A 25,926-nucleotide genomic window follows, 5' to 3' on the forward strand; every position below is an offset into this window, starting at 1 on the left:
TGATGCCTCCCTTAGAACATTTTAGTCGAATAGAGTTTAAAATATGTGTGGAGGAACGGAGCAGGATTTATTTTGGTGTGTGTTCCTGTGCGCACCGCGCAGTTTGCGGGTTGAAATTAAGAAAACGACTGATGCATGTGGGCATTTTGACATTTCTTCTCGGCTTTCCCAAAACGACTCAGGAGCAAAACCAGAATGAGCCACGAGCTCATTGTGATTTAGTAATAATTGTAACACGAGGAGTTTTGTTTGGACATAAAGTTCATTGGTGTCTGTGTGAAAAGCGTCTTGAGACCAAGTGTCCTTTGGAAAATATTTTTATTTCGATAGACAACAACGATATACACATACAATCAAAGCGCTATAAAAGCCAACATTTAAGAAAAATAACTTGTCCTTAAAAAAGATTGCATCTAAGTTAAGAGCTTTACGTTTTTTCCTCTTTTTTTATTTTTTATTTTTTAATTTTTTTTACAAGAGCTGTGGAGATTGAAGATTAAAACCCGACCCACGACATTTATCACAACTCATAAATTTGACAAAAGGAAACAAAACAAAAAAACACAAAAAAGATTTGGCTATACGACATGTAAACTGCCAGAACGATTCACAGGAAAAAATCACGACAAACACAACAATAAGTTACATAAAATAATTAGAATAAATAAATAAATAAACATATGATGACAAATATTGCAACAATCTTCAATAATAATAATAAAATATGTGCCAGCATTCAAATTAAAACAATCTATGTTGACTTTTTTTTTAAGGCAGTTATACAGCGGGATTTGGATGTGTACGTAGGCTATTTCGGACTAGGCTTATTTGTATACTAAAGGCATTTGTGGTTCTACTAAACAGGGAATTCCTCAGTCACTCTTTTTTTCTCTCTCCATCAACACAAAGTAAGTTCTGTCATTCACAAACTAGCGTAAAGCTACAGTGATAGAGCAATCACGGCCGGTGAAGTCAACAGGCTTTGATGGGGAAAAGGATTTCTGAGAAATTTAAGACATTTCTTAGGTCTAGAAGCTATCGTTGAACATGTGCTGTCCTAGAAAAATACCCTTTAACAGTCAAACTAACGCTTTGTATTCGTTTTTTTTTTTAATCTTGATAAACTAATTTGAGAAAGAAAATCTCAAAATAGGCCTATATGTAATTCAAATATAGAGAGAAGCATTCAACAATCACTGATTGGCATGGAAAAGACACCACTTAAACATTAAACCGCCCTGCCTTTCATTGGCCTAAACTTATGGCAGTGAGCACAAACTCTTTGTTTTTTCTTTTCTTTTCTTTTTTTAAGCCCCAAAGCCACTTTTCTATCCGCTTCTTAATTATTATTTTTTATTTAATTTTCCCCCATCAAAGGCACGAGTTCTGTGTTGTCTTTAGCAGGCGGGGCGCACCGGCATTTGGAGCAGGATCACCTGCCTGTTCTCCGAGGGGTGGCACTTGTTTATGTGCCTGGTGAGCCCCGGCGAGCTGTAGAGGGTGGCGGGGCAGTATTTGCACGGGTAAATCTGGGAGGAGTGCATGAGGCGCAGGTGTCTCTCCTGGCCGGCCCTGCTGGTGAAGCTCTCCCGGCACACCGGGCACAGCAGGCAGTCCACCGGGCTCAGATTGAGGGGGCTTTGGTTTGAGGCTTCCTCTGAGGATGAGGATGATGATGATGACGCTGAGGAGGAGGTGGTTGACTCCGGAGCCTGCTCTGCCGGGCGGTCGCTGGTTTGAAACCCGTGCTCCTCCAGCACTTTCTTTTGCAGGGCCTGGTGTCCCATGATGTGTTTCCTTAGGCACGCCTGCCGCTTAAACCTCTTCCCGCAGAACTGGCAGTCATAGCAGCCATCTTCAGAACCCGATTCGGACAGACCTGGACTCGGGGTGTCTCTGTCACTCATGTCTTTGGCTTCGTCGGAGACTGACTTGACACCTAGTGGTGGCATTTTGGCCATTTCAGGTTTGATGCCCTGCGCGGGTGGCATGGCGGGCGCGCCAGTGGTCCGGGGTTTGTGCCAGCGGCGGTGAGAGGCGAGGTTTGCCGGGCAGCTAAACATCTTATCGCACTCAGGACACCGGTACTCGACCCTGACTATGCGGGAGCACTTGTGCTGAGCCAGGGAGAACGGATCCGCGTACGCCTCCTTGCACAGCTGGCACACGAACTCCCCGAGAGGTTTGTTTCCTGCGGAGGACTGAGCCCGCGGCTTCATCTCCACCGGCCCCTCTTTGATTTTGAGACCAAGCACCGGAGAAGTCGTCACCTCGTCTTCAAAGTTGAGTTTTCTAATGGCTTTGGGTTTTTTGGATGCGGCTTTAGATTTGCGCTCCGTTCCATCAGCTGCGGGTCTTTTGGTGCCGACCCGGTTGCTTGGTCCCGGGAGGCTGCTGCTGCTGCTGCTGGTGGTGGTGCTGGTGCCGCTGCGGCTGCTGTTGCTGGTGCCGATTTTCAGGTCGACCGGGGCGTACAAGAGGTGATCCAGACCGGAGAGGGAGGCGGGTGTTGGGAATGACTCGGCAGAAATAGGCGAGCCCAGATTGAAACTTCGCTCGAAATATCCCCTGTCGTGCTCCTTGCTAATGGGCCGGGTGGGGCTGTAGAGGGCTTGGCACACCGCTTCTGGGTTGCCGAACTGTGCCGGCTTCTCCATTCTTGGCACCGGCGCGTCAGCTGCGGTGAAATCCGGCGATGCGGAGGCGCGGTCCGGACTGGACGCCACTGAAATCGGCGGGGATGGGTCCGTGTGACTCGGCAAGGCAGCTGGGGTGGGTGGCTCCTGGAGGTCATCATCGTCTGACCGAGTCCTGTAGGAAACATGTGCAGATTTCTTGTTTCTTTTTACCAGGAATCCTTTGGGCATCTTGGCGAGGAACGGCGAAAAGGCACTTCGGGGAGGTGGGTAAAATCTGGAGTATCCAGGTTTGAAAAATATGGCAACACTAGAGGCTTATGGGACTTTATCTCCCCAGTATATCGATCCCTCTGTTGCTGAAATGTTTTCGTCTCCAAGGCATAGCTCCACTCTTTTTATGCCGGAATGATGCTATTGTTCTCGCCCCCCCTGTTGCAGCATCCCCGACCAATCGGATGAAACCAAGATCCCAGTGGGTTTTATTGTGGGAGGGCTCAGAGCCTGGGTTTGCTGGATTTCGTTGGAGGATGTGCAGATAGCTTAGCAGATGTACTGGCGGTTTATTACATTAATGTGTGCGCTCGGCCCCTCCCCGACAGAGGCACACGCCGGGACCCTCCTCTTTTTACGGTCTGATGGGCCCCTACACAAATGCACACGTGCCACTGCTTTGTGGTTCTCCTCCGGGGGTCCTGGAGTTGCCAAAAGGAAATGTCCGTCATCGCCACAATTATCACAATTTCGAATTAAAACGGGGTGAGACGAACTTGGTTAAACAGAAACCCAAAGGTGTGTTTCTTTACATGTCTGCTGTGGTGTTGGTCAGAGAGGAGGCTCGCCTCACACACGGCTGTAAAACTGTGTTTGCAGTGCACAGTCATCCAGTTTGTTTTAAGACTAAACATTTTTCTATCCACGCACTTGACTCGTTTACGCGTGACCTTTACGCGCGTTCCGCGGGCACATCAACGACCTAAAGACACTTTTTAAAGACCTTTATTTTATTACGTCTTGAATAAACACTGCAGAGGGAGTGTTTCTTTATTTTAGGGCACGTGTCTGTCTCGGTAGTTTAACTCGACATATAAATCAGGCATCTCGCTGCATACATAAGTAATAAGAAGGCCCTCTGGTCTTTGTGCACAATGGCCACGTCTGCCCGTGCTTGGATATCCTGTCTCTTTTTTTTTCCGTTTGAAAGGCAAATTGACCTCTTAACTGTGAAACGGGACTCACGGCCAATCTGGCCCACAGCTAGACGCGTGCTGGGCGGAATCAGTGCTCCAGACAAAGAAGGCCGAAGCCGAATTTCGTGTTGGGGAAAAATGCTGCCCAGATATTCAAAGCTAAAATGTGGCTGATGTAGCTGCTGGGTAGCCCGAGAGTGTTTTCGGGATGTTAGAAGTTGAGTACAATTCTGCTGGAAGAAGCTAATCTAAGTTTGGATTGTGTCGAATTCACGTTTTTAACAAACTGAACGGTTTGATTTACTTTCAAATGTCTCAAAGCAAAACTCAGCTTGAGTTAAACTGACTGATTTCGCAGCACGTCTCCATCTAACAAAGACAGACCTCACTGTTGTCTATTTCTCTTCACCGTCAACGCTCTGCGATTTTTCTCATATTTTGTGAGCAAGTCTGCTTTTTTTCGCCATAATGGCTAAATGTATGCGGCAGTGCGCCACTTGGCAGAGTGTGCATTCTTTTTCCCTTTCAGTCGGCAGACCAGGGAGGAATTAATCTCCATCATCGGACATTGTTCCCCTCATTTGCATAAAGCTGCAGTATGACCAAGTCAAATAATTGCACAATCGGAGCCGAGCCGCAGGCCTGTGCCTTGCTTTCAATAGGCCTCTGTGCCCCGGTGCCTCCTCACCTGCCTGAAAACACACCGTTATGTTTGTTGGAAATGGTTAAATGATAGATTAGCTGAATAATAATGTAACAAAGTCTGAAATGCCCATGAGGCACACTTAAAACTGCGGGAAACCTTTAAATTATTTCAGTAAGTGACAAAGTTTGAACACGATTTTGAAGTTTTCTCTTAGAATCACGTTTAAACGTGTCGTTCATCTAATCGTAGCTGGGGTTTTATCGTTTTTTGTTGTTTTGTATGTTGTTTTGTTTTCACGGGTTTCATCGACTGGCCCAGAGGTAATTATAGATTTTCTCTAAATGAGAAACCTCTCTAAAACCTGATTTCTGTCCCTGCTGCATCACGCTCTCCTCCGCCGCTCTGTAACTTGTTGTTCTTTCAGCCTGCGCGTCTATTAGTCGTGGTTTGTTGGGACTACAAGCTTTGATGGCATTTTAACGAGTTCCTCTTTCCCCCGAGATAATTTCTGTGGGGCGCGTGGGCCGGTGTGTTGGCCTTGGCCGTACCGACGCATGCGCGTGTTTGCTCAGTGGCGCGTGCTGCCCTGCGCGGACGGGAAGCATAGGCGCCTAATTAACATACAGCTGCAGCTGCTTTAACGCAGGCCCAACTCCATCCTTTTAACCTTATGGCATGCTATAGGAGTCCAAATATTGCTCGAATTTGTCTCTTTCTTACAGGTTGTGATGTTTATGTTGAAATATAATATAGATAAAAGTGTAAAATATATAAGTACATTTGGGGTTTTTTTCATTCAGGTTAAATCACATTTCTTTGCAAATGGCACGCTTTGTTTTGTTTTTTGTCCATCCTTTTGCAAATAAGCTCTTACAATGACTGCTAAACCTTTGTAGGCCTGTTAGTTTATGGCTTAACTGCATCACCAGAAGTCTGATTTGAATACTGGTCCATTTCTGAGCTTCTGGCATCAGAGCTCAGCTCTTACTTCATTGCACCACCTACAGGATGAAGGGTTAAACTCGGTGACACAGGCAGAGTTTACCTCCAGTCACCAGAACAGAAATGATCTTTTAAAAGGCATCACCACATAGTTTGTGTTCAGCATTACTCGTGATTACAGACGGAGCTTTGGAGCCGTTTGGTCATGTCACACAGATTGGATTACATTTATTCTCGCTGTAGCTGTACAGACACCTCCTGTACATCCCTGATGAATGATTGCCTCCATGTGCTGTGCCAATCAAAGCCAATTTGAAAGTGCAATAGGACGTGACTGTAATTGGTGCTCACTACAGGGCCACATTCAATGCACTGTCAATCAATTATTGTAATGGATTAGCTGAGCTCCTATTCTGGCTGGTTGTAATCTGATAGAGGGCTTTTTCAGCACCATGGAGAGAGCCAGCGAGGGATCCAGATTTAATCAGACTGGCTGCGGACACAGCACAGCCTCGGCTACAGCCTTTGTCCCCAATGCTGAGAGCAGGCAGAGACCAGCAATAGAACAGAGATGCAGCAGAACAAAAGAGCCTAATGAAGCCATTGTTTTTTTGTTTTTTGTTTTTTAATATCCTTGTTCAAAACACACAGACACAATTTTTATCAAGGGAAACAGTGTTTTACCTCACTCTCATCCAGTCATCCGACTTCACCGGCTCCATATTCCTCAACTTATTCAATACCTTCAAAGCTCTCATTGAGTTGGCATCCCCATATTTTTCAGACCTTCACCCTTACGCCCCTTCTCAGTTTCAGCTGCTCTTCTGACTGCTCCTCACTTCAAACCTAACACCACGGGGGCCCGAACTTTCAGCTGTGGTGCAACTCATCACCACTACACCTTCGCCAGCTTGACTCTTTGTCACAGTTCAAATCTCAGCTCAAAAACCCGCCTGTTTTCACTTGCATGTCAGCTGTAAACATCCTGTTATGTTTTACTTTTTCAGTTATTTCTATCTTTTAACGGTGTTCTTGTTGTTTAGGGTTGTGTAAGATGACCTCGAGTGTTTGAAACACGCCAATGGATGAAATGCGTTATTGTTGTTGTCGTCTCCAGCTCTAAGTTAGTCCGTGCGTTTTCCCTCACTGTAGGAAAATAAATTTATTTTTAAAAAAATAACCGCAGTTCCAAAACAGCTTTGTATTCAAGTTTCCAGATACTGACTTTAAACTGAAGGATCTTAGTGCTTGAAGTACTTTGTTTGAAGGTCACATCTCTGATGCGGGCTAACCTTAGTTTCCTGCTCTCTGACCAGAGATCATTGTGGCTGTTTCCACAGTTTGTGTCCTGTGTGACCTGGAAAACCATCTGTAGGCGATGTGGGGGAATTCAACAAGTCCCTGCGAGGCAGGAGTCAAACTGCTCCTGTAAAGAGCAACAATAGTAAAAGGTTTGTGGAAAAGAAGTCAGACGGTAGAGCCAGAGGATCAATGGGGAAATTGGCTGTTTAGCAACGAGTGCAGCACGGAGGTCACTGTCTAGACTTTAAAGTGTACTTTGGATGGATGCCCATGAGACCAGGTTACTGTGAAAAGCCCCATAAAGTGGTATAGCTCTGAGCTTAAGACTAATGGACCTGGTGGACCTGACTGGGAATGTCCCTGATGCCATCTGTACATTTGACGGTGATGCTGATGACTTTATGACAGCACAGACAGATGTTTTCTGGCTTAAATGACATTTCTAAAAAGGTTCTGTGGAGCGAGCTGGTAAAATAGTCTTTTTGGAATATACGCCGCAGTGCATCTTTAGAGGGGGATTATGATGAAATCCAAGGTGAATAACCGAGAACGCCACGAATGCTTTTAGTGTTTATATCAAACATCGTATGATCAGACATGTGAACAAAGGCTTCAAAGGGACAACACCAGATTTTTTCCTCCCTTGTAAAGAGCCTGTTATTAAAAAGAGGTCTTTCTGCATATCAGGCATCAGTTGCTGGAGTCCCAGGGGCATGTTTAGCTCTAATTTACTCATCAAAAACATCAGAGTGTCTCTCAATAATCTCTGCAGTCCATTGGTTGTTTGGGGTGGAGTCCCCTGTCAGAAAGCATGCCCTGGAATGTTAAACACTAATTCACCTCTGAGCGGTGGAGGTGGATAAAGTGATTGTTCTATCTGGGAGCTGATTAAAACAGGCTCTAGCCCGTTTCTCCCCTCTGCGTTCACCTCTGACGTCCATCACATTCATTTCAGTATTCATGAGTGGATGAGAAAGCCCAGGCAGAGCGGCTGCCGTATTACAGATAATAAGGCCAGCGGGCACCACATTCACTGCCACAGGTTCCCCCCCACCCCTGCCCCAGCTCATTCAATTACTCTACAAGAGTTCTCTGAGGCACAGCTGCACTATGGGGGTAAAGAGGAGCAAATTGAGGTACATTCATGTAGACGCACATGCACTCACGCACCTCACAGATACACAGAAGCGGAGGAGGTACGCACACGGCAGCGAGAGCAGCCGGCGTATAAAGGATCTCACTGACAGGCATTTAGCTTAGTAGTCAATACATTACACAAGTAGACAACAAAAAAAGGCTCATCCTCTCTAACTCACTGGCTCCCTGAAGATTATATTGATAATGACTCTATAAGAGAAATGAAACCAAGGCCATTCCTCATAGACTCCATATATGAGGTTGCCATTATCTTGATGAAAGTGTAGACAGCAGCTGTATCATCTACGAGCATGAAAGATGGACTCTGGCAGACCTAATGGGCCATATCCGTTATCTATTGATTATTATCCATTCATCTAAAGATGCATTAGGGCCGTGTGAAAATCTCTGTTAAAAACATAACTGCCTGCTTCCTGAATTATTTACAAAGTTAGGTTTTAAACAATGGCTCTAAATGCGATTGTCCACCTGGTGTTATCGCTCAAGAGAAGACTGGCTGCTCTCCGTGGTGCTGAACTTCTTCCCTGGAGTTTACAGTAGCAGCTGTCTGGTAGAGCACTGAGGTCTGTAAAACACTTAATGTGTAAATCCTGCTCTCAGTGCGCCAATAAAACACCCAGTTTTCCACTGTGCGTGCTTCGATTGGTTTTCAAAATTAAAATGATACATAATACCAAATCTTTGCATTTCTAATGGAACTGTTTGGCTGATCTTAGTAAAGCACAGCGCTCTTCTTTCAAGTAAATGTACCCTTTGTTGTTATTACAAAAATAGCGTAAAAGCGTAATAAGGGTAAAACCACAGCCTGTAACATGATATCGCGAGTTTAGCTGTTTTCCTTGCTTTCAGCTTTTCTGCAGCTTCATATTTACTTAAATAAGCGAGAGTGGTATTGATTTTCTTGGCAAACACTTACTCTAACAACTTAAATTGTAGGCTACAGAAAAAGATGAACGTAGCCACCGTGATGTCTCCAATCAGATTTGAAGCTTTCCGCTCAAGCATCTTGTTTTTTTGTTGGTTTTTTTTAGCGGTGGATCTATGAAACTGAGGAAAGCCCAATGCAGACTTGTAAAAAGTTACTGATTGAGATCATAGATCCAACAGGAAAGCGTTTAATAAGGTCATAAATTAAGGGAGCAACAAGGTCGTTTTCTCATAGATTTCTATATAATGCATATTTCTTTTAAGGAATAGGAGTCGCCCCCTGCTGGCAGTCAGAAAAAAATACAGATTTAGGGCACGTGCACTGGCTTCAGTGTAGCATACAGTCTGTGTTTAGTGAACCTGTTTCACAGACATTTCTTCGAGTATTACGGCCACACGTTGACTTTAATAACGTACCTACTTTCAGCCGCTTCTTTATTTACCGGGGTCGTCACAGCAGGTAACTCTGCACGTGTGATTTGGCAGATTTTTACACCAAGTCAAACGTGTTCCGCTCCTTACATGAATGTGTAAACCACTTTATCTTTCATTAATATAATAAATACTATGTCATCATGACATGTCTTTTTCTCCTGCGCTCACCGTTCTCCGCTGAGATTTATCAAAGTCTAACAAATGCATAAGTCTTAGAGACATTTTGAGCTCAATTATTAAGTCCACCCTTAAGACGTGTACATTTCTTGACATTTGATTTGGGAATTTTCCAAACAAAGAATTCACAGAATTGGTACACTCTTCATTAGATTGCATAATTTGCATTCTCTTGTAATTGTGCTGCTTCCTTGATTATTAAATGATCACCCTAATTAGGGAGCATAATAGGGTTAATCAGACTCTGCTCGTCACACTTATTATTCCTCCAAAAATGAAGGAAAAAGATACAGTACTTGATTAATTATATCAGCCTTTTCATCAGCTGGGCTACCATTCCCTCCCCATGAAATTAATATCATGTTGTAAATGGAAGGAAGGAGCTGGCCGGACACAGACAGATGAAAGATTTCACTCAAATTAATTAAGCACTAATTATGCGGCGGGAGTTGGGAGCAGTTTGCATAATGAGCTCTATCAAAAGAGATCAGTCATGAAGAGGGACTGTAGAGTTTCTATACAGCCTTCAGATCATACAGACACACCACTGCACTGCACGAAGAGGGCTAGCAGAGAAGTGGGAAGAGGGTTAAAGCACTTTGAGGCTTGAGTCGTGAGGTTGAGGAGTGTTTTGTTTGGTTTGTCAACATGCCGAGGATCAGAGGCTTCCTCACTTGTGCCACAAATATGGATTATTCCATTCTCACTTAAAGGTATCACATCTGTCCCGGGGCTGTGTATGTAATTTTTTTCCCCCAGCTTAAGAATGAGATAATGAATTCCCCAGTCTGGCGAGAGGAAATAAGAACAGAATGTACCTATAAGTCCAAGCTAATCACAAACAACCTGCATCCATACTCGAGGGAGCTTTAAAGACCCTAATCACCTCCCACTCCAATTCTTGTGGTGTTCTGTTATTGCTGATCAGGGACTACACTGTGGCTATCTATTTAGACAATGGGAAAAGGGATTAAATAGACAGAAACTCTAGGTCTTAATCGCCTGTTTAATCACTGCAACTGTGCAGTCTGTGGAGCTGAGTTACTTGAACTGATTTGTGCCATAGCAGCAGCAATCATGCATTGGCTAATCAGGGTGCACAGCCCGGAACTGCCCTTCAAGGTCTCCGAGTGGAATTACAAAGACTATGATTAGTTAATCAAATGAAGAACCCAATGTCCTTTCTTTATTTGTGTATACACCTTATCTAAATGGAAATTGTATAGCTGAGGCACTTCCAGAAGGGCACATCTACATGTGAATGATCCTCCTCGAGTCCTTGGCACTGAATGCAGAATAAGATCTTTCACTCCCAATCATCGTGTTATGGCATTGTGGGGACTTTTACATGTCTGAATGATATTTGTTGTCGATGCACGTGTGAATGATGCAATCACTCCGTCTGTTGTCAAGTAAATCACAAAGCACTAGACAGCAACTCTTCGAATGCACATGATGATCTGTGGCAGAATGTCAAGACTGTATTACTTTGAGAAAGGAGAGAAGGGGAAGCAGACGGACAGCTTTCTGATTATGATGATAAACAAAAAGGAATTAATCAAATGTGCAAAAGGCTAGTGTGTATGTATGTGGCACAGAGATGCTGTATGTAAGCCTTTAATCATGTTGGGTTCTCAGCTAACCAGGTAACCTCCTCTCATTGTTTCCTACCAGAGTCCAGATGATCTTTCCATCATCTGGATTCACTTACTGGTAATATCACAAATCTGTTGTGAAGACAACAGGAGTTTTTATTCTTTCAATCAACCAATACATCAAACAAAAACACCAAAGATTAAAGTTGTGTTTAAGAATCTATATGTGTTACTGATGCTCAGCTAATGTAAACTTTAGTCTCTCCTCTCAGCACACAGATGTCAGAGGGACCTTCCAGGAATGGTGGGGCTATGGTCCAGAGAATTGATTGGTCGGTAGGCGGTGATTTCATACCTGCTGATTTCTAGTCTACAACATAACCTGCTCCAGAAAGGTTTAGATTTGTACCACGATGATACCCAGGGTTAATCCTGAGGTTATCTGGATAAGATGAAACCCTGGTCAGACAGTAAATTAAGAAAATATTGAAAAAGTCACTTTAACTCTAAAGGTGACCATTTTAACCATCATCATTTCAGCTTTTCTTTTATGATCTCATATCTTAGTGACCGACAGCAGTGGCACATCCATCTTTTTGGTCCTTCTGGACACTACTGGGTTCCATGATTAACAGAAACAACGCCATGCTGGAACCAATAGTCATCAGGAACGTGTTTACCGAGGTCACTCATCAACAAGAAAGTAATTAAAATTTATTTATATAGCACTTTTTAAGACAAAAAGCTGTTACAAAGTGCTTCACATGGGAATGAAGGCATGTCAAACAAACAATATAGCAGTATAAATATAGAATAAAACAACATATTTCACACAAACATTACCCAAATGCCTGTCTAAACAGATGTGTTTTAAGCTGTTTTTTAAAAGAAGCCACAACAGTGTTGATGGTGCGTAGCGGGGGGGGGGAAACAGTTCCACAGTATTGGAGCCAGGGTTTGAAAAGCGAGATCCCCCTTCGTTTTCAAATGGGTCCGTGGAATAGATAGAAGACCACTATCAGTGGATCTAAGAGTTCGCTTTGGAGAGTAGGGTTGGAGAAGCTCATTGATATAGGTGGGGGCCTCACCTTGTAGAGACATAAACGTAAAGGTGAGGATTTTAAACATATCTATACCCAACCGGAAGCCAGTGCAAGGATTTTAGTATAGGAGTGATATGGGAGAATTTTTCCCATATCACTCCTATAGAAACCAGTGTTTAATTTTACGTAGGCTTCTATGCTAAGGACTTATTTTTGCAACTACAGGAGAATACAACAAATGTACATTAAGCCACTTATGTCACTTGTCTGACCCAGAAGTTTGGTCCATCTTTTATATACAGTCTATTGCCAGATCACTGGTTTTTGTCCTTCTGTAATACATTTTTCTCCTGGACATGTTTACTAGTTTGTACTAATTTGCTAATGCAACAAATACATTTTCTGTTATGTTGCTTTGTGAATCACCTAGTTCATTTAAATCAGATTCTAAAATTAATTTGAGTCATTTTCACCATAATCAAAACATCTAAAACTCCAGTAAAACCTTCACTTGAACTACAACTGAATTTTAGCATCAACAGTCAACAACATGCTACATTTTAGTTGCTTCCAGTTGCTTTTAAATAACAAATATGTCCTGGGTTCACTACATGGTGTCCAAGAGTGTACAAGTCCAAGCTGGGAATGCCATAAAATGGATGCATGCGTGTATCTTTTATTGAAATGCTCGTGCTAATGAAACAAGAATTCCGAAGGATGCAGTAAGAGTGTCGTCGACTCGGCCCAGCCAAAAGCACATTATCATACACACCCATTAAATGCACTCTTTTCTTTTCGGTATTTGAAAAGCGTAAAATGCTTTCCCATATTTCCCCCACTATTTATCACTCATAACTGTGCATTGAATTACATTTAGATTGATTTTAAATAAAGTCATTTTTTAGCGTTAAACCATTCTCTGCCTTCTGTCAGACATGCTGTTTGACATTGTGACTCTTGTTCGTAAGGAGAAAAGAATTTCCCTCCATTGCTTTGTGATAACTTCCTTCCAGGGCCAGCAGACTTGACCTGCACACTCCTACTAGAATCACCTCTATTATTAGTCCGTGACAGCAGCCCCGTGGAGGGCGGGGGCCTCCCTGAAAGGTACAGGGTCGTGGATGTCCCAATCCATCTCTGTCTGCCAAGCGATTGATTGTGATTTAGTGCACAGGGCAGGAGATGGTGGGGTTCCATTCTGATGAGCGATAGGTGGGAACCCTTTGACTCCCAGCACATGGCAAGCAGAGGCAGGGCTATGATGAGGGGTCACAGGCAGCTGGTGGGGGTAACTATGGTGGGTAGAAGCAAGGTGGGGGTTGCATGGATCACAAGATAGAAGATGTCAGAGATCCAGGACAAAGCCCCTCTTCCCCAGCAGACAACCAACCGCCTGAGTCCATCACTTTACCCATCTATCACCCATCCGGCTTTGTGGGCAGCGTAACAGTTGCCTGCTAATTGTTCATCATCAGGGGGATCCATCATCAGCGACGATCAGTGTGAATAGAGAAGGGCAGGGAGGCCACATCAAAAATATAAGCCCCTATGAGGGGCGTCGTGCCAGCTGCTTGAAATAAGTGCGTTTATCCCACTGAAAGAATGAGTAACTTTACCATCCCGCATTTACCTCCAAGACATATGAACACCAAGAGCTGATTGGATGCTTAGAAATGAACAGCTTCTTCATTTTTTGGATTCTGAATCAGGATTTTTCCAATATTGTGCTCTCAGAAACTCTGGGGACATACTGTGTCTGCCTTGATTAGGAGACTAAAATATGGCCAGAGTGAAGAGGATATATTTGATATCCTGTCAGATGCTCCAATTTCCCAGTTCCCCTCTAAATATCACCGACCCCAGACAGATATGCATAATACACAATATCTGACTGGAAATCAGAGGGAAATGGCTTTCACTTTTTTCTTTTTTAATTTCATTTTTAAATCTCACTACTCAGGAGCAAAGTTCAGACAGAAAATATTCATCCAAGTGTTTTTTTCCTCCCACTTCAGGCCTGGTGTGAGACACAAGCTGTTCTAGGATGGATGTTAAGCCCAGCCGCAGCCTCGCTTCACTGGGCCGCTCCGGCAGCTTAACTCCATAATCAACCTGAGACCAGCTTTGCTAGGAAATACACTGCACGTGTTAGGCTGCATTTTTATATAATGAGGGGGTTATCTGCTGTTTACTTTTTATTATCCACCCAACCATCCATTAGCCGTTCTCGCTTACCCTTTTAGAGGGTCGCGCAGGGCTGGAACTCCAAACACAAACGCCGTAGCCAGCCAAACCCAGAACCTTTTTGCTGCGAGACGCACTTCATACCATCATGATTTATATATTTTTGTTTTTGTCCATTTACATTGTATCCAAAAACATTGTTGTCTCAAATACATGTGACCTTAATATTATGAGGCCAGCAGTGAATAAGGCCAGCATATTGTCAGTCACAGGAAGTTGTGTCAGCCAGGTGAATGTGTAGCCAGTAACCTGATCTGCTGTTGACAGAACAGGGACAGGTGCACCAGCCAAACTAATCCATACATGCATGCCAGACACAGGTCATCCATTAAGGCAGATTGATTCAAAGCATTAAAAGACTGTTCCTCAACAATCCCTGGCCCGGCCTTACCTTTGCTGTTGCCACGATACCAAATTGCAGTAATTCAAGATGGCCTGAACTGGAAAGGGAAAGGAATGTTCACTGTTTGCCCAGCTAATGCTGGAAACATTTTGTCACACAGCAGCCGAGGGAACAATTCTGGAAGTTTTGTCTGAGCTTTAGAAAATGAAAATGGACTGGTTGGTTTAGCATCTGATGTATTAGATATAGAGACTCTTTATTTAACCCGACTTTCTTGCTGCAGGAATATCGAGTACCTTGGGCTCGCGGGAGGACTTAGACCCTGCGTGGCCATTTCACATAACAGCCTTGTATAAAGACATATAAACCAGATTTCACTTTGATTCAGTGTTATTATCAAGCCCACTCCTATGAGGCCCCAAATGCCAAATAAAGGTTTACTGGCAGAAGCTAGACATCTGCTGCTTTCTGATTGGTTGACAATGCAGCAGTAGTCTCACCTGTTTTCCACAGCCCAGTGCATGGTAAACACCCTGAGTCAGACCTGCAGGGAGAAGGAGCCCATCTGGTCAGCAGCATTAACAACTAGCTCTTTAACAATGGCTTCCAGGAAAAGGAAAAGGGCACAACAGGCCATATCAGCCAATAAAAACAGGCTATGCATGACATTTAGCGCCTGATGTGGGGCTTAGCAGTATACAGGTTACCTACTGTCCACACCAGCCTCTGGCAATAAAACAAAAGCCAATCTCACAGAGCGAGGGGGATGCTGTGCATAAAGCTGCCTGTTTCAGCTGTTGATCTTATAAAATCTGTATAAAGATGCACACGGCGCATCAAGGAAGAGGATCATTTTCATATAAACATCAAGCAGTATAAAAAGCTATTTTTTTCTGCTGTGCACAATAGTTTTCAAAAAGCTTTGCAATAATCAAACGGACCGTGAGAGTTAATTTTTGGGCTCGTTTAGAAGGATGAAAAACAGGAAAAAACCCGAGACAGATAAGAGGAGAAAACCACGTCTACTTCTAGATGTGGAAGTGGACGCATATCCACAGAAAACCACTGAGGAGGTTATTTGACTAAACAGTGCCATCTTCTGTTCTGCTGTTAAACTCTCAAACTGCAAATGTCACATTGCTGAATTTGTGATCACACCAGCTTTTTCACTGCTCTACAAACACACCAGTTTTTCATTATTGTCAAGCCTCCTGTGGAGCTGAACTACCGCGCATTGCTTCAAGAGGCCGGACAGGCTAGGAAACGGAGGCACCTCGGGTTTTTAAATATCTGATCGTGTCTGTTTTTTGCAAGTAGGACTGAGAGGATGGATGCAAACTCTAAATAAGATCTAGGATTTATCAAGAGGGATGTGAAGACTGAAATGTTCGGGGTGGAGTTTGAACAGCAAGCAATGGGCTCTCTACAGCTGCTGGCACTAATGAGGATAATTACCCCCGTAATAACATTAGCCTATCTGAGGGAATGGAGGGGAAGGACAAGTGGTTGTGTTTGTGTGTGGGAGGGTATTCAAGCTTGTGTGTGTGCGTGCGTGCTCGTGCCTTTCCTTCTATCTCACTTGCGGTCTCTCCCTCATTCCCTGAATCTCAATATCTCTTTGTTAGCCCACAATAATTGTATTTGGGCCTCATATCCGCCATATCAGATTCGAGTTTGTACAAGGTAATTAGCAGAGGAAGGGAAGCCTCCACACCAGGAGGACAAATGCCCCCATGACATCATTCTGGCTCCACTCAGGAGGGGAAGCTTTTTCCCCTCGCTCCCTCTTACTCATCTTTCTTGTCATTCGGCTGTCAAGAAAGCACAATTAATGGGGGCAGACTTGTAGTAGCAGGCAAAAAGTTGATGACATTGAAAAGGAGGAGAGCCGGGATTAAGAAGATAAAGAAATGAAGAGATGGAGGAGAAAATGGGGTGGAAAGTGATTTGAGATGAGATGGAGGGCTGTGTTTTTGCAGCAGGCCTGTAATCTCCAATCAGCTTCTACTAACAGACAGCAGGGGAAAGTTCCTCGGCGTTAATGCAGCTTGCCATTCAGAAGGAGCCGGTGTATCCAGCTGGGAGTCGGGGGATGAGGGGAGGATTAACGGGCACTCAGGTGGAGAGATGAAGAGAATCAGACGGAGACCCCGCGGATGGTCACACCCTCTCTCCCTCCATCTCTCACGCTGCTTTTTATTTTTGATGAACAAATGTACTCCGCCGTTTTAAGAGTGGAGTGGCGAAAGAAGGAGGAAATGATGGAAGCTTTACTTTAGGGGTGACTTCTATATCTGTTGATGATTCTAATTTGGATCTGTCCTCCAGAAGACAAATCAACAGCTTCTCCTGTATTCTAAAGGACCTGGATCTAGTATCTGCTTGCAGTGAAAGAACATCCCAGTTTTTCCTTATAGATCAGTAAAATATGATCAAACAAATTTAAAAAGCTCCACAAGTCCAAGTAGTAGTAATTTATTCTTGTGCTCTAATGCATCATTGTAAAAAGCCAACTATATGCAGAGGCATTGCTAAATTAGTCATTCATCATATCAAATGAAGCACGACTGACAAACATCATGTCTTTTAATTTTATTTATTTCTTTTTTTGGCTGATCTCATGTGCTGGTTGAAACATTTTTTTCCTGAAGCCTCCTCATCAGCTGCTCCTCTAAACTGATTTAAATTAATGGCAGGTAATCTGCAGATGCCAGCTGTGCAGCATCACTGCCTTCCTCCAAATGATCAAAGAGTTCTTCCTCTTCTTCCTCGTGGCTACAAGGCCTGTCATCGACTTCATCTTTGCAAAGAAGATTTTTTTTTTTTTATATTAGAAACAAAATATGTACAGTGTAGTTAAAATGGGTTTGCCATCCAGCTGAGAACAATTAACAGACCTTGTTGTCTGAGAACTCACTTCTCCGAAAGTATTGTGGGAGATGCGAGAGCAGACCCCTGAAGCAGAGCGAGTCTGTCTGTCTCGAACAAGACTAAACAGAAATGGGACTAAAAAGATAAAGAAATGAAGAGATGGAGGAGAAAATGGGATGGAAAGTGTTTTGATAGACCCTAAAACAGTTTTGTGTCTTGGCAGTTTAAGTCAATGCAGGTGAACGAGCGCAACACATTGCCATGTGAGTAAGGTCTGCACATTTTGTTGCTACTGTGTCATCTCAGCTTTCAGTCCAGTTCTGTTTCAAACAGAGGATCTTTACTGAGGGGTGATGGAAAATATGACTCAACACCAGCTTTTCTCCCTTTAGTAAAAATAGATCTGTTTCTCCATCTGCAGTAATTTATATTTTGTGGTATGGCTATTTTCTGGGACCTTTTCACACTTCTGTGTGCATATCTGAAAAACCTAAGGTAGGGAGAGCACTCATCCCTGCCTGTGCACGTACAGTTAGGCCCACATGTTTTAGGACAATGACACATTTTTTGTAATTTTGCCTCTGTAAACCAGTAAAATAGGGGGGAGTTTCACTGTCCAAAAATCTATGGATCAAAATGTATACAGACAGCTCACAGAACAGGGGATTCATAAATAACAGACTGTGAGATCAGAAATAACATGGATGACATTAAGTCAGTGTAAAGGTGGGATGCAAAACAGCTTACAGAGTGTGCAACAACTGCATGCAGGTTGAAGCAGCTTAAATACTTTATATTTTTGCAGATGTATTGAGATAACACAAGTTTTCCTGTTTAAATTGATACTTCTCTGACAAGATGGGAGTCAAACAATAGGTAACAGTTAAAGATGTAAAAGCTTATTTTGGGATAACCTACCTTTTAAGCCACATGGATCATTCGGTATTCCAGAAACAAAGGCTCTGGTATCTTTTATAAAGTCATTTGGGTGATTAATTCAATTCAATTCAATTTTATTTATATAGCGCCAAATCACAACAAAAGTCGCCTCAAGGCGCTTTATATTGTACAGTAGATAGCACAATAATTATTATTATTATTATTTTCCAGTGTTTGAAAGCTCAAAGAAGAATTTGTTTTCAGCAGAAGTCTTGATGATAAATATGTGTAAAATCAGTTTAACACCCCTTCATCCAGAAACCATCTCATCAAGAATACTAAAGAATATTAAAAGTGGCACAGGACAAAGTTTAATCTAACAGAAATTCTTAGTGAAACACACAGTTCTGTATAAAAACTGAAGGTCTGCTCAAACCTGAACAGAAATGTTGGGATCATCTCCTGTCAGGAAGTCACTCCCTGTCCTCCTCCAGTTCAAGTTTGGAAGAGGGTAGGCTGCGCTCTCACAGCCAAAGGTGATGTCACTCCCTGGATAGCTGGAGAGATTTATGGGACCTCAAAGGATACAGCAAACTGTGGTAAAAGGAAAGGAACACCCCAGTGTTTAATCGCCTAAAAAAGCGCCATGTCAAGATAATAATGCATTTACAGTTTTAAAATATGAACTTTCCTAAACCATGATGTATGAAAAAAAGAAGTGCATTAACTGGAATAGCAGGGTCCCCTCCTGCTGAGGTTTACGGTTGTGTTACTGCTGCTGGCAGCCTCACTGAGCTGGCAAATATTGGGGTGGGTCCACCCATCTGAGCCACACACAGGGACTTTCTCCTGGCACACACATGAAGGCTCTGGCTTGGTCCTGTGTCCCCTCTTTGGCAATTTAATCTGGCAACCAAGGCACTCTCCACAGTGGTCGTATAACTTCTAAGCTCCATCTGGGTCATGCTACACGTTTGCACACAGCATCTGTAAGTGTCCTGCACCCAGTCTGCAGAGCAGCTGTCCAGCACTGGAGGGCAGAGGTGCTCGTCACACTCCCTGCAACCCTCCACCTCCTCCCACAGCCGCAGACAAATATGGTGCCGGGACTGCAGCCTGGGGGAGCGTTCACCCTTACATCCATGCATACATAGACACAAGCAAAGCTGAGGCCTGCTGCTAACACACATCAGTGCACAAAGTCAAAAATGAAGTCTAAAGTAACCAACTGAGGCCAGACAATGTAACTGCAAAATGGCTGCAAAATGAACCACATTCATAAGAGAGATTGCATTCCTGTTTTTCTGCTCTCTTACAGTCAAATAGTAACATGTTGTTCCTCCTCTGAGTTTTAAATGTTTCCTTCTGTCTCCTCTCCTCTGTCCTCTTCTGAATGGTTGATTTAGTTTTTTTTATTAATACCAGTGAACATTGCTGAATTATATTGCCATGCTCGTGCCCCTCCTTTGAGATTTCTTCATCAGCTCCAATTCCTTCCTAACAAAGAGATGGAATTTACAGGGAATGAAGCGAGCAAACTTCATCTCTCAGGTATCTGTTTCCTTTTTTTTTCTTGCTTTACTCACAATTCTGCTGCCTTTCATCGTGTGCCAGTGAGACAGGACTGGGAACTGGGCTTCACAAATGCTACAGGAGATAAAAGAATTCTGTGCAGTCTGCAGGTTTCAGGTTGAAAAACTTTTGTCAGCTATGACATTCATGTCTCTTAGAATTATGACTAAAACTTTAATAGACATAAGTTGCATTCAAGGTACTGTATGTGACCAGTGAGGAAACTCATGTTTAGAATCACTTAAACATGAGGTCATTTTGCATCTGTGTGTTTTTGTTTGTTTTACAGTGCCTGCGATACATTGTTTGGATTTTAAATGCTAGCATGCAGTTTGTGTCTTAACCTTGTAACACTACCATATTTGATGCATGGGTTCTCTAAATCAGTGTGATTTTCTTAAATGTTTTTGTTTGTTGAAGATAAACTGTGAGAAATTAATCTGACAAAAATACCGGATGCTGAAAAAATGCAAATTAAGAGAAATATTTATTTATTTTAATTTCTCAGAGAGTTTAATAAATACTCCAGTTTAGAAGAAAATTGATTTCTGGCAATTATTTCATAGTACAGGCATTACGGGGTTAATATAATTGATTTCAGCTTCCTAAAACATTTTTTAAAGTGTTCACTGAGATGTGACGTGTAGCTTAACTGAGTTTCATTAGGCTGCTGTGTCATAAAGACACTGGTGACTTAATTATTTGGGTTGGAAAAAGGGTTCGGTCACCAGCAGCGGCTGAGACTGGGTGGAGGGCAATTTGTTCAACCACGTCTTAATGTCATTTGCTTTAATCATGTGAATGATCAGATCCATAAACAGCCTATAATAATACGTTATAATAATATATCATATGAGGCATTTAAATGCTGTGAGGCCTGGTTTGAAAGCCTTCTGTGTTTGTGTTTACTCCTGCGAAGCTGCACTGCCGGTAAGTGTGGTTTTTAGGTAACGTGGCACTTTCCCCTTCGCCATCTAGTGTGGCTCTGTGCGTACACAGAGGTGGGGGCTCAGCACAAACGCTTCCTTGTGTGAACGGCAAAGAAGCGTGGCTTACTTCACACGTCACGCCGCTCACGTAGCACGGCAAGAGGGTTGGAGATCCGTGAAGTTAACGAAGATGCGTCATTAAAATCCGTTTGATGCTTCAAAGTAAGAAATAAATTTGTTTAAAGTTCCCAATAAATGTTAATATTAAATTTATAAAAGAGCACAGAGGCTGCACATTTAGGGGTCACCCCAACAGATCATCTGCCTCACCTTTTCTCCAGCATCCTCCTCTGTCACCCCAACACCCTCCATCAATGAACCTGTTTTCCTCCTCCTGCTGCGTCCGATATATATCCAGTGTTCCTCTCCTGCACATGTCTCAGCCCCATCCTTCTAACTTTAACTCCAAACCAGAGGTGTCCTTCTGGTCACTCACAATTAAAATCTTAACACCTCCAGCTCGGCCTCCTGTTTTTCTGCCAGTGCCACGATATCAGAATCATATAGCATAGCAGATCTCACTGCCATCTTGTAAATCTTGTAAATCACATCTCTTGCACGCTGTCTGTTGCTTTGGATGCTGGACCCCGGGTTTTTTGTGTGTTTTTTAGTGGAATACAGCACAGTGTGTCTCAGTAACAGTATGTCCAGATATTAACCCCTTTTTCTGACCCTGGGTGTTTAAACCATAATTCTGAGTACCACATTAAAAACTAGTACTGCTGAAAGGTTGAAAGGGGTTATGGCGACCCAGTGATTAGCACTCTCGCCTCACAGTAAGAAGGTTCTGGGTTTGAATCCAGACGGGGGTCTCGCTGTCTGGAGTTCGCACGTTTTTCCTATTGCTTACGTGGATCCTTTCTGGCTTCCTCCAACAGACCAAAGACAATTGTAAATAGGTAAATTTTGGTGAATTAAATTAGCAGATGAAAATGGGTGGATGGACTGCTACTAATAAAGCATCTAATTGCCAGTTGTGTAAAAGTATTTATCAGTGTAACATTAATGGATGTCAGCATTTAAGGAGTAAAGAAGGACCTAAAACTAAACTAAACTGAGATGGGCTGTAAAGAAGTCCATCAGTTATATTTATCCCATATGGTTTTACAGAAGTTGGTTTCGCTTTCTTGAAACTGAAGAGAATTTAACGTTTGTGCTTTTATTTTGAAAGCAGGCGTACAGGAAGTCGTCTGTTAATCTTTCGCTTGACTCCGCCCCACGTTTTACAGGAAGTAAAGAAATGTCTACAGGAAAAACTAGAAGACTTCACTGAATGAACTGACGGATAAACCTTCAACACTCACCTCTTCTGCTTCTGCTTCCGACAACATTTATCAAGAGTCTCCACCGGAAACGCCTGTTCACCTCTTAAAGAGAAACTCGGTGAGTATTTTACAGAAAATCTAAATGAAAGTGAACTGTTGTATGTCATTTTAGCACTTATTACTTAGGTTATGTCTTTATTCTTCAAGTAATATTATAAGATTTGGTTAATTAGCCTGAAGAAGCAGCTTTTACTTTTTTCTTTTAAAATAAAGCCTCTAAAGTTGCTCTGATCCAATATTTCATCCATTTGAATTAACTGTAATGTGTGGCGACCTGTAAAGAGATCAAGTATAAGCCTTGAGATATTCTGATTGCTTCCGTGGAATAAACAGGATGTCTTAAAGCTGAGTAATAACTGGAACTGAGTAATAAAGTTTCATCATACAAAGTGCAAGGAAGTTGTGGCCTGTTGGAAAGAGAATATCACTCTCTCAAAAGATAAGATGGCTCTTAACAATAGCCAGTAGTCACTGACGTGTTATTCTTCGAGCAATATAATTGTTTCATGTGGTTGGACAGGTTAAGGCTTGAACCTGCTGACGTGGGACATTACAGGTGTGTCACTTAGCTTTAAAGTGGACTTAACAAAGCTTTCAGGTGTGTCAGGATAAAGGATATCCTCATCCTCCAGTCAGGATGACATAGTTTTGCTCCCACTACAGCATTCAGACTGAGAGAGGATTTTGATTGACTTGATGTGATTGTATCTTTTATCCATCAGACCCAAAGAATGGCAGAAAAGGTGCTGGTCACAGGTGGAGGAGGCTACATCGGGAGTCACTGTGTGGTGGAGCTCATTGAAGCAGGCTATCAGCCAATCGTGGTGGATAACTTCAGTAACGCTGTGCGAGGTAAGCTCCGTTACGCACACCAGCGAAGAGCTTTTACTGAGAAAATTATTGAAAAAATTGTAGGGTCTACCTTACAATATAAAGCGGCTTGACGCAACTGTTGTCGTGATTTGGTGCTATATAAATGAAATTGAATTGAATTGAAAAATAATCAGCATGATACTTAGACCTGGTGTTTCTGTGTGTGTGTGTGTGTGTGTGTGTGTGTGTGTGTGTGTGTGTGTGTGTGTGTGTATCCATTGTGTTTTGGATTGAGGAGAAGGGAATGTGCCAGAGAGCATACGCAGGATAGAAAAGCTCCTGAAAACCAGCATTGAGTTTCATGAACTGGATCTCCTCGACCGCCCCGGCTTGGAAAAGCTGTTCAAAAAGGTCAGAAAGTTGTTACAGTTGCTTTGTTTTTCCTAATTATTTATCTGCATCTGTAACTGTTTTACAGTGTACACACTTTGATTTGTAAAGTCAGTATGTTTGGGTTTGTGTAGCTGAAAAAACAGCCCAATTTCTGCTTTACTGTTACACACATAAAACAATCAGCAATAAGAAAAATGCACCACCATTTAACTTTTATAGCCTTTGCTTGTTTTCTTAAAAATGTCCCTGCTGGCCTGCATAAACTGTCATGAAAAGCAGTTCATTTGTAGTATTTGCGGCCTGTGTCACACGTGCTTCTCTGTTTGTGGGTTGCAGCATTCCTTCAGTGCTGTGATTCACTTCGCAGGGCTGAAAGCTGTGGGCGAGTCGGTGGAGAAGCCATTACTCTACTACAAAGTGAACCTCACCGCCTTCATGAACCTGCTTGAGGTCAGTCAGTAGCTCCTGGGTGATCTCAGATTAGCACTTTGAATCTTTGCTCTGCACTCATTATTAATCCCTGCTCTGACCTTATTCTGTGTTTGCCGAGTGCACACCCGTGTGTTCATTTGAAAATGAGCTGATAAATTCTAAAACCGCATCCTTCTGAGATGTTATGCATGTGGAGCTCACCGTAACAGCCAGAATCGGCCTTTTTTCCTCAGCCCTGAGCTGAATGCACGTGTGCTGTGGACTGCTGACTCGCCAGCCACTGATTGTGTGTATGTGCCATGTTTATGTGTATCTGTATGTGTCCCAGGTGATGCAGGCTCACAGAGTGCGCAATCTGGTCTTCAGCAGCTCCGCCACAGTATATGGAGACCCCCAGCGCCTCCCCATAGATGAGCAGCACCCTGTGGGAGGCTGCACTAACCCCTACGGGAAGACCAAGTACTTCATCGAGGAGATGGTCAAGGACCACTGTAAAGCTGAGAAGGTAAACTCAGAAGAAACACATTCACAGATGTGCACACTTCCATCTCCTGAAGTGTCTCATTATTCCTTCTCTGTGGGCAGGACTGGAATGCTGTGCTGCTGCGCTATTTCAACCCAATCGGAGCTCATTGCTCCGGTCAGATAGGAGAGGACCCTCAGGGTATCCCTAACAACCTGCTGCCATATGTTGCCCAGGTATCTAAAGTCTCTGCCAGATGCCACGCTGTGCGCATCATAGTGATTGTTATTTCACTGTTTCATCTGTCTCCATGAATCGCATGACTCCGATTTGCTTGCATTGTTTAATTTAGGTAGCCGTTGGGAGACGAGAGTGTCTGAGCGTATATGGAAATGACTACGACACGATCGATGGCACAGGTAACGGAAATCACAGCAAATCATTGCACTTGCAGGCAGCTTTGAAATAGCACTTTAAATAGCAGCCAGATACTCAGAACCATGCAAACGAGGCTCCTTTCTGTTTGCAGGTGTGAGAGATTACATTCATGTTGTGGATCTGGCAAAGGGACACATCGCTGCTCTGAAGAAGCTGAAGGAGGACTGCGGGTGCAAGGTATAACAACTTGGAGCAAATTTCCATCACGACCATTGTCACATAGATGCTTTAGGTATTTATTAGTGTGTGTGTCTGTAGGTTTACAACCTTGGGACAGGAAAAGGCTACTCAGTGCTTGAGATGGTGAAAGCCATGGAGAAGGCTTCAGGAAAAGAGGTGAGTCATCCTGGTTACTGTGAGAGCTGAATCATGTTTATAGTCTGTTTTCTGGAAGTGACGCAAAGCACCACCAATCTGGCACTGTGGAAATACCTCTGATCACCTTATTTGTCCGTGTAATTAACACAATGTGTTTTCTGTTTAGATCCCATATAAGATCGCCCCTCGCAGGGGAGGAGACGTAGCTTCCTGCTACGCCGACCCTCGCCTAGCTGAGAAGGAGCTGGGCTGGAAGGCTCAATTTGACCTGGAAAGAATGTGTAAGGACAGCCACGCTGGAAAATCTGATTCTTCTCCATGTTTGCTTTTCTACAGTCAAATAAAAGTGTTGTAGTATCTCCTGTATGATCTCTGTGTTTTTTCTTTGCACCTCTTTCCATGCAGGTGAGGACCTGTGGCGCTGGCAGTCCATGAACCCCACTGGATTTTCTAACGGCACTTGCTGACGCAACCCGAGTGGACTGTTGCTTAAAAATCCTCTTTTAAAATCACCAAAGGGAACCACCAGCTTCCTCATTCGCGCAATGACACATAAGACCTCAAGAGAAGCTGCATTGTTTTTATTTTTGTTAAACTCTAATGATTCAGCTGACTACAAGAAGAGTATCTAAATGTCTGTTTACTCTTTGCTGTTAGCTCAGACTTAACAACTGATATTTTCTCTATAAATGTATTGATCTGTGAGCCATAACAGTGAAAGAATAAATTAATTTTCTTACTGAAAAGCTGAAACGTGCACTTTCTGCCTTGACTGTCTGGAGTGATTGTGACCCT

The 25,926-nt window shown here is 43.1% G+C and overlaps 2 protein-coding genes and 1 long non-coding RNA gene across 4 annotated transcripts; 1 reads left to right on the forward strand and 2 right to left on the reverse strand.

The window, feature by feature from the left end:
- Positions 1–298: 298 nt before the first annotated feature.
- Positions 299–3,217, reverse strand: insm1b (insulinoma-associated 1b). The gene has a single exon (XM_031728078.2). The coding sequence runs from the start codon at positions 2,865–2,867 to the stop codon at positions 1,398–1,400; it is 1,470 nt and encodes a 489-aa protein (XP_031583938.1). The 5' UTR covers positions 2,868–3,217; the 3' UTR covers positions 299–1,397.
- Positions 3,218–19,706: 16,489 nt separating this feature from the next.
- Positions 19,707–21,534, reverse strand: LOC120434684. The gene is made up of 3 exons (XR_005609278.1): positions 21,220–21,534; positions 19,975–20,035; positions 19,707–19,885 (listed from the first exon to the last, which is right to left on the reverse strand). It is a non-coding gene; the product is annotated as an uncharacterized LOC120434684 (long non-coding RNA).
- A 640-nt stretch (positions 21,535–22,174) lies between these two features.
- On the forward strand, positions 22,175–25,884 carry gale (UDP-galactose-4-epimerase). Of its 2 annotated transcripts, none has more exons than XM_031728079.2 (11): positions 22,175–22,332; positions 22,997–23,126; positions 23,383–23,498; positions 23,817–23,930; positions 24,241–24,417; positions 24,498–24,611; positions 24,728–24,794; positions 24,905–24,990; positions 25,072–25,149; positions 25,298–25,412; positions 25,537–25,884. In XM_031728079.2, the coding sequence occupies exons 2-11, from the start codon at positions 23,006–23,008 to the stop codon at positions 25,596–25,598; spliced, it is 1,050 nt and encodes a 349-aa protein (XP_031583939.1). In that variant the 5' UTR covers positions 22,175–22,332; positions 22,997–23,005; the 3' UTR covers positions 25,599–25,884. The 2 variants fall into 2 exon arrangements, with proteins under 2 accessions (XP_031583939.1, XP_031583940.1); XM_031728080.2 differs by having other exon boundaries at positions 23,386–23,498.
- The last annotated feature ends 42 nt before the right edge of the window (positions 25,885–25,926 follow it).

This window comes from Oreochromis aureus, linkage group 19 (genome assembly GCF_013358895.1).
Source record: "Oreochromis aureus strain Israel breed Guangdong linkage group 19, ZZ_aureus, whole genome shotgun sequence".
NCBI classification, from domain to species: domain Eukaryota; kingdom Metazoa; phylum Chordata; class Actinopteri; order Cichliformes; family Cichlidae; genus Oreochromis; species Oreochromis aureus.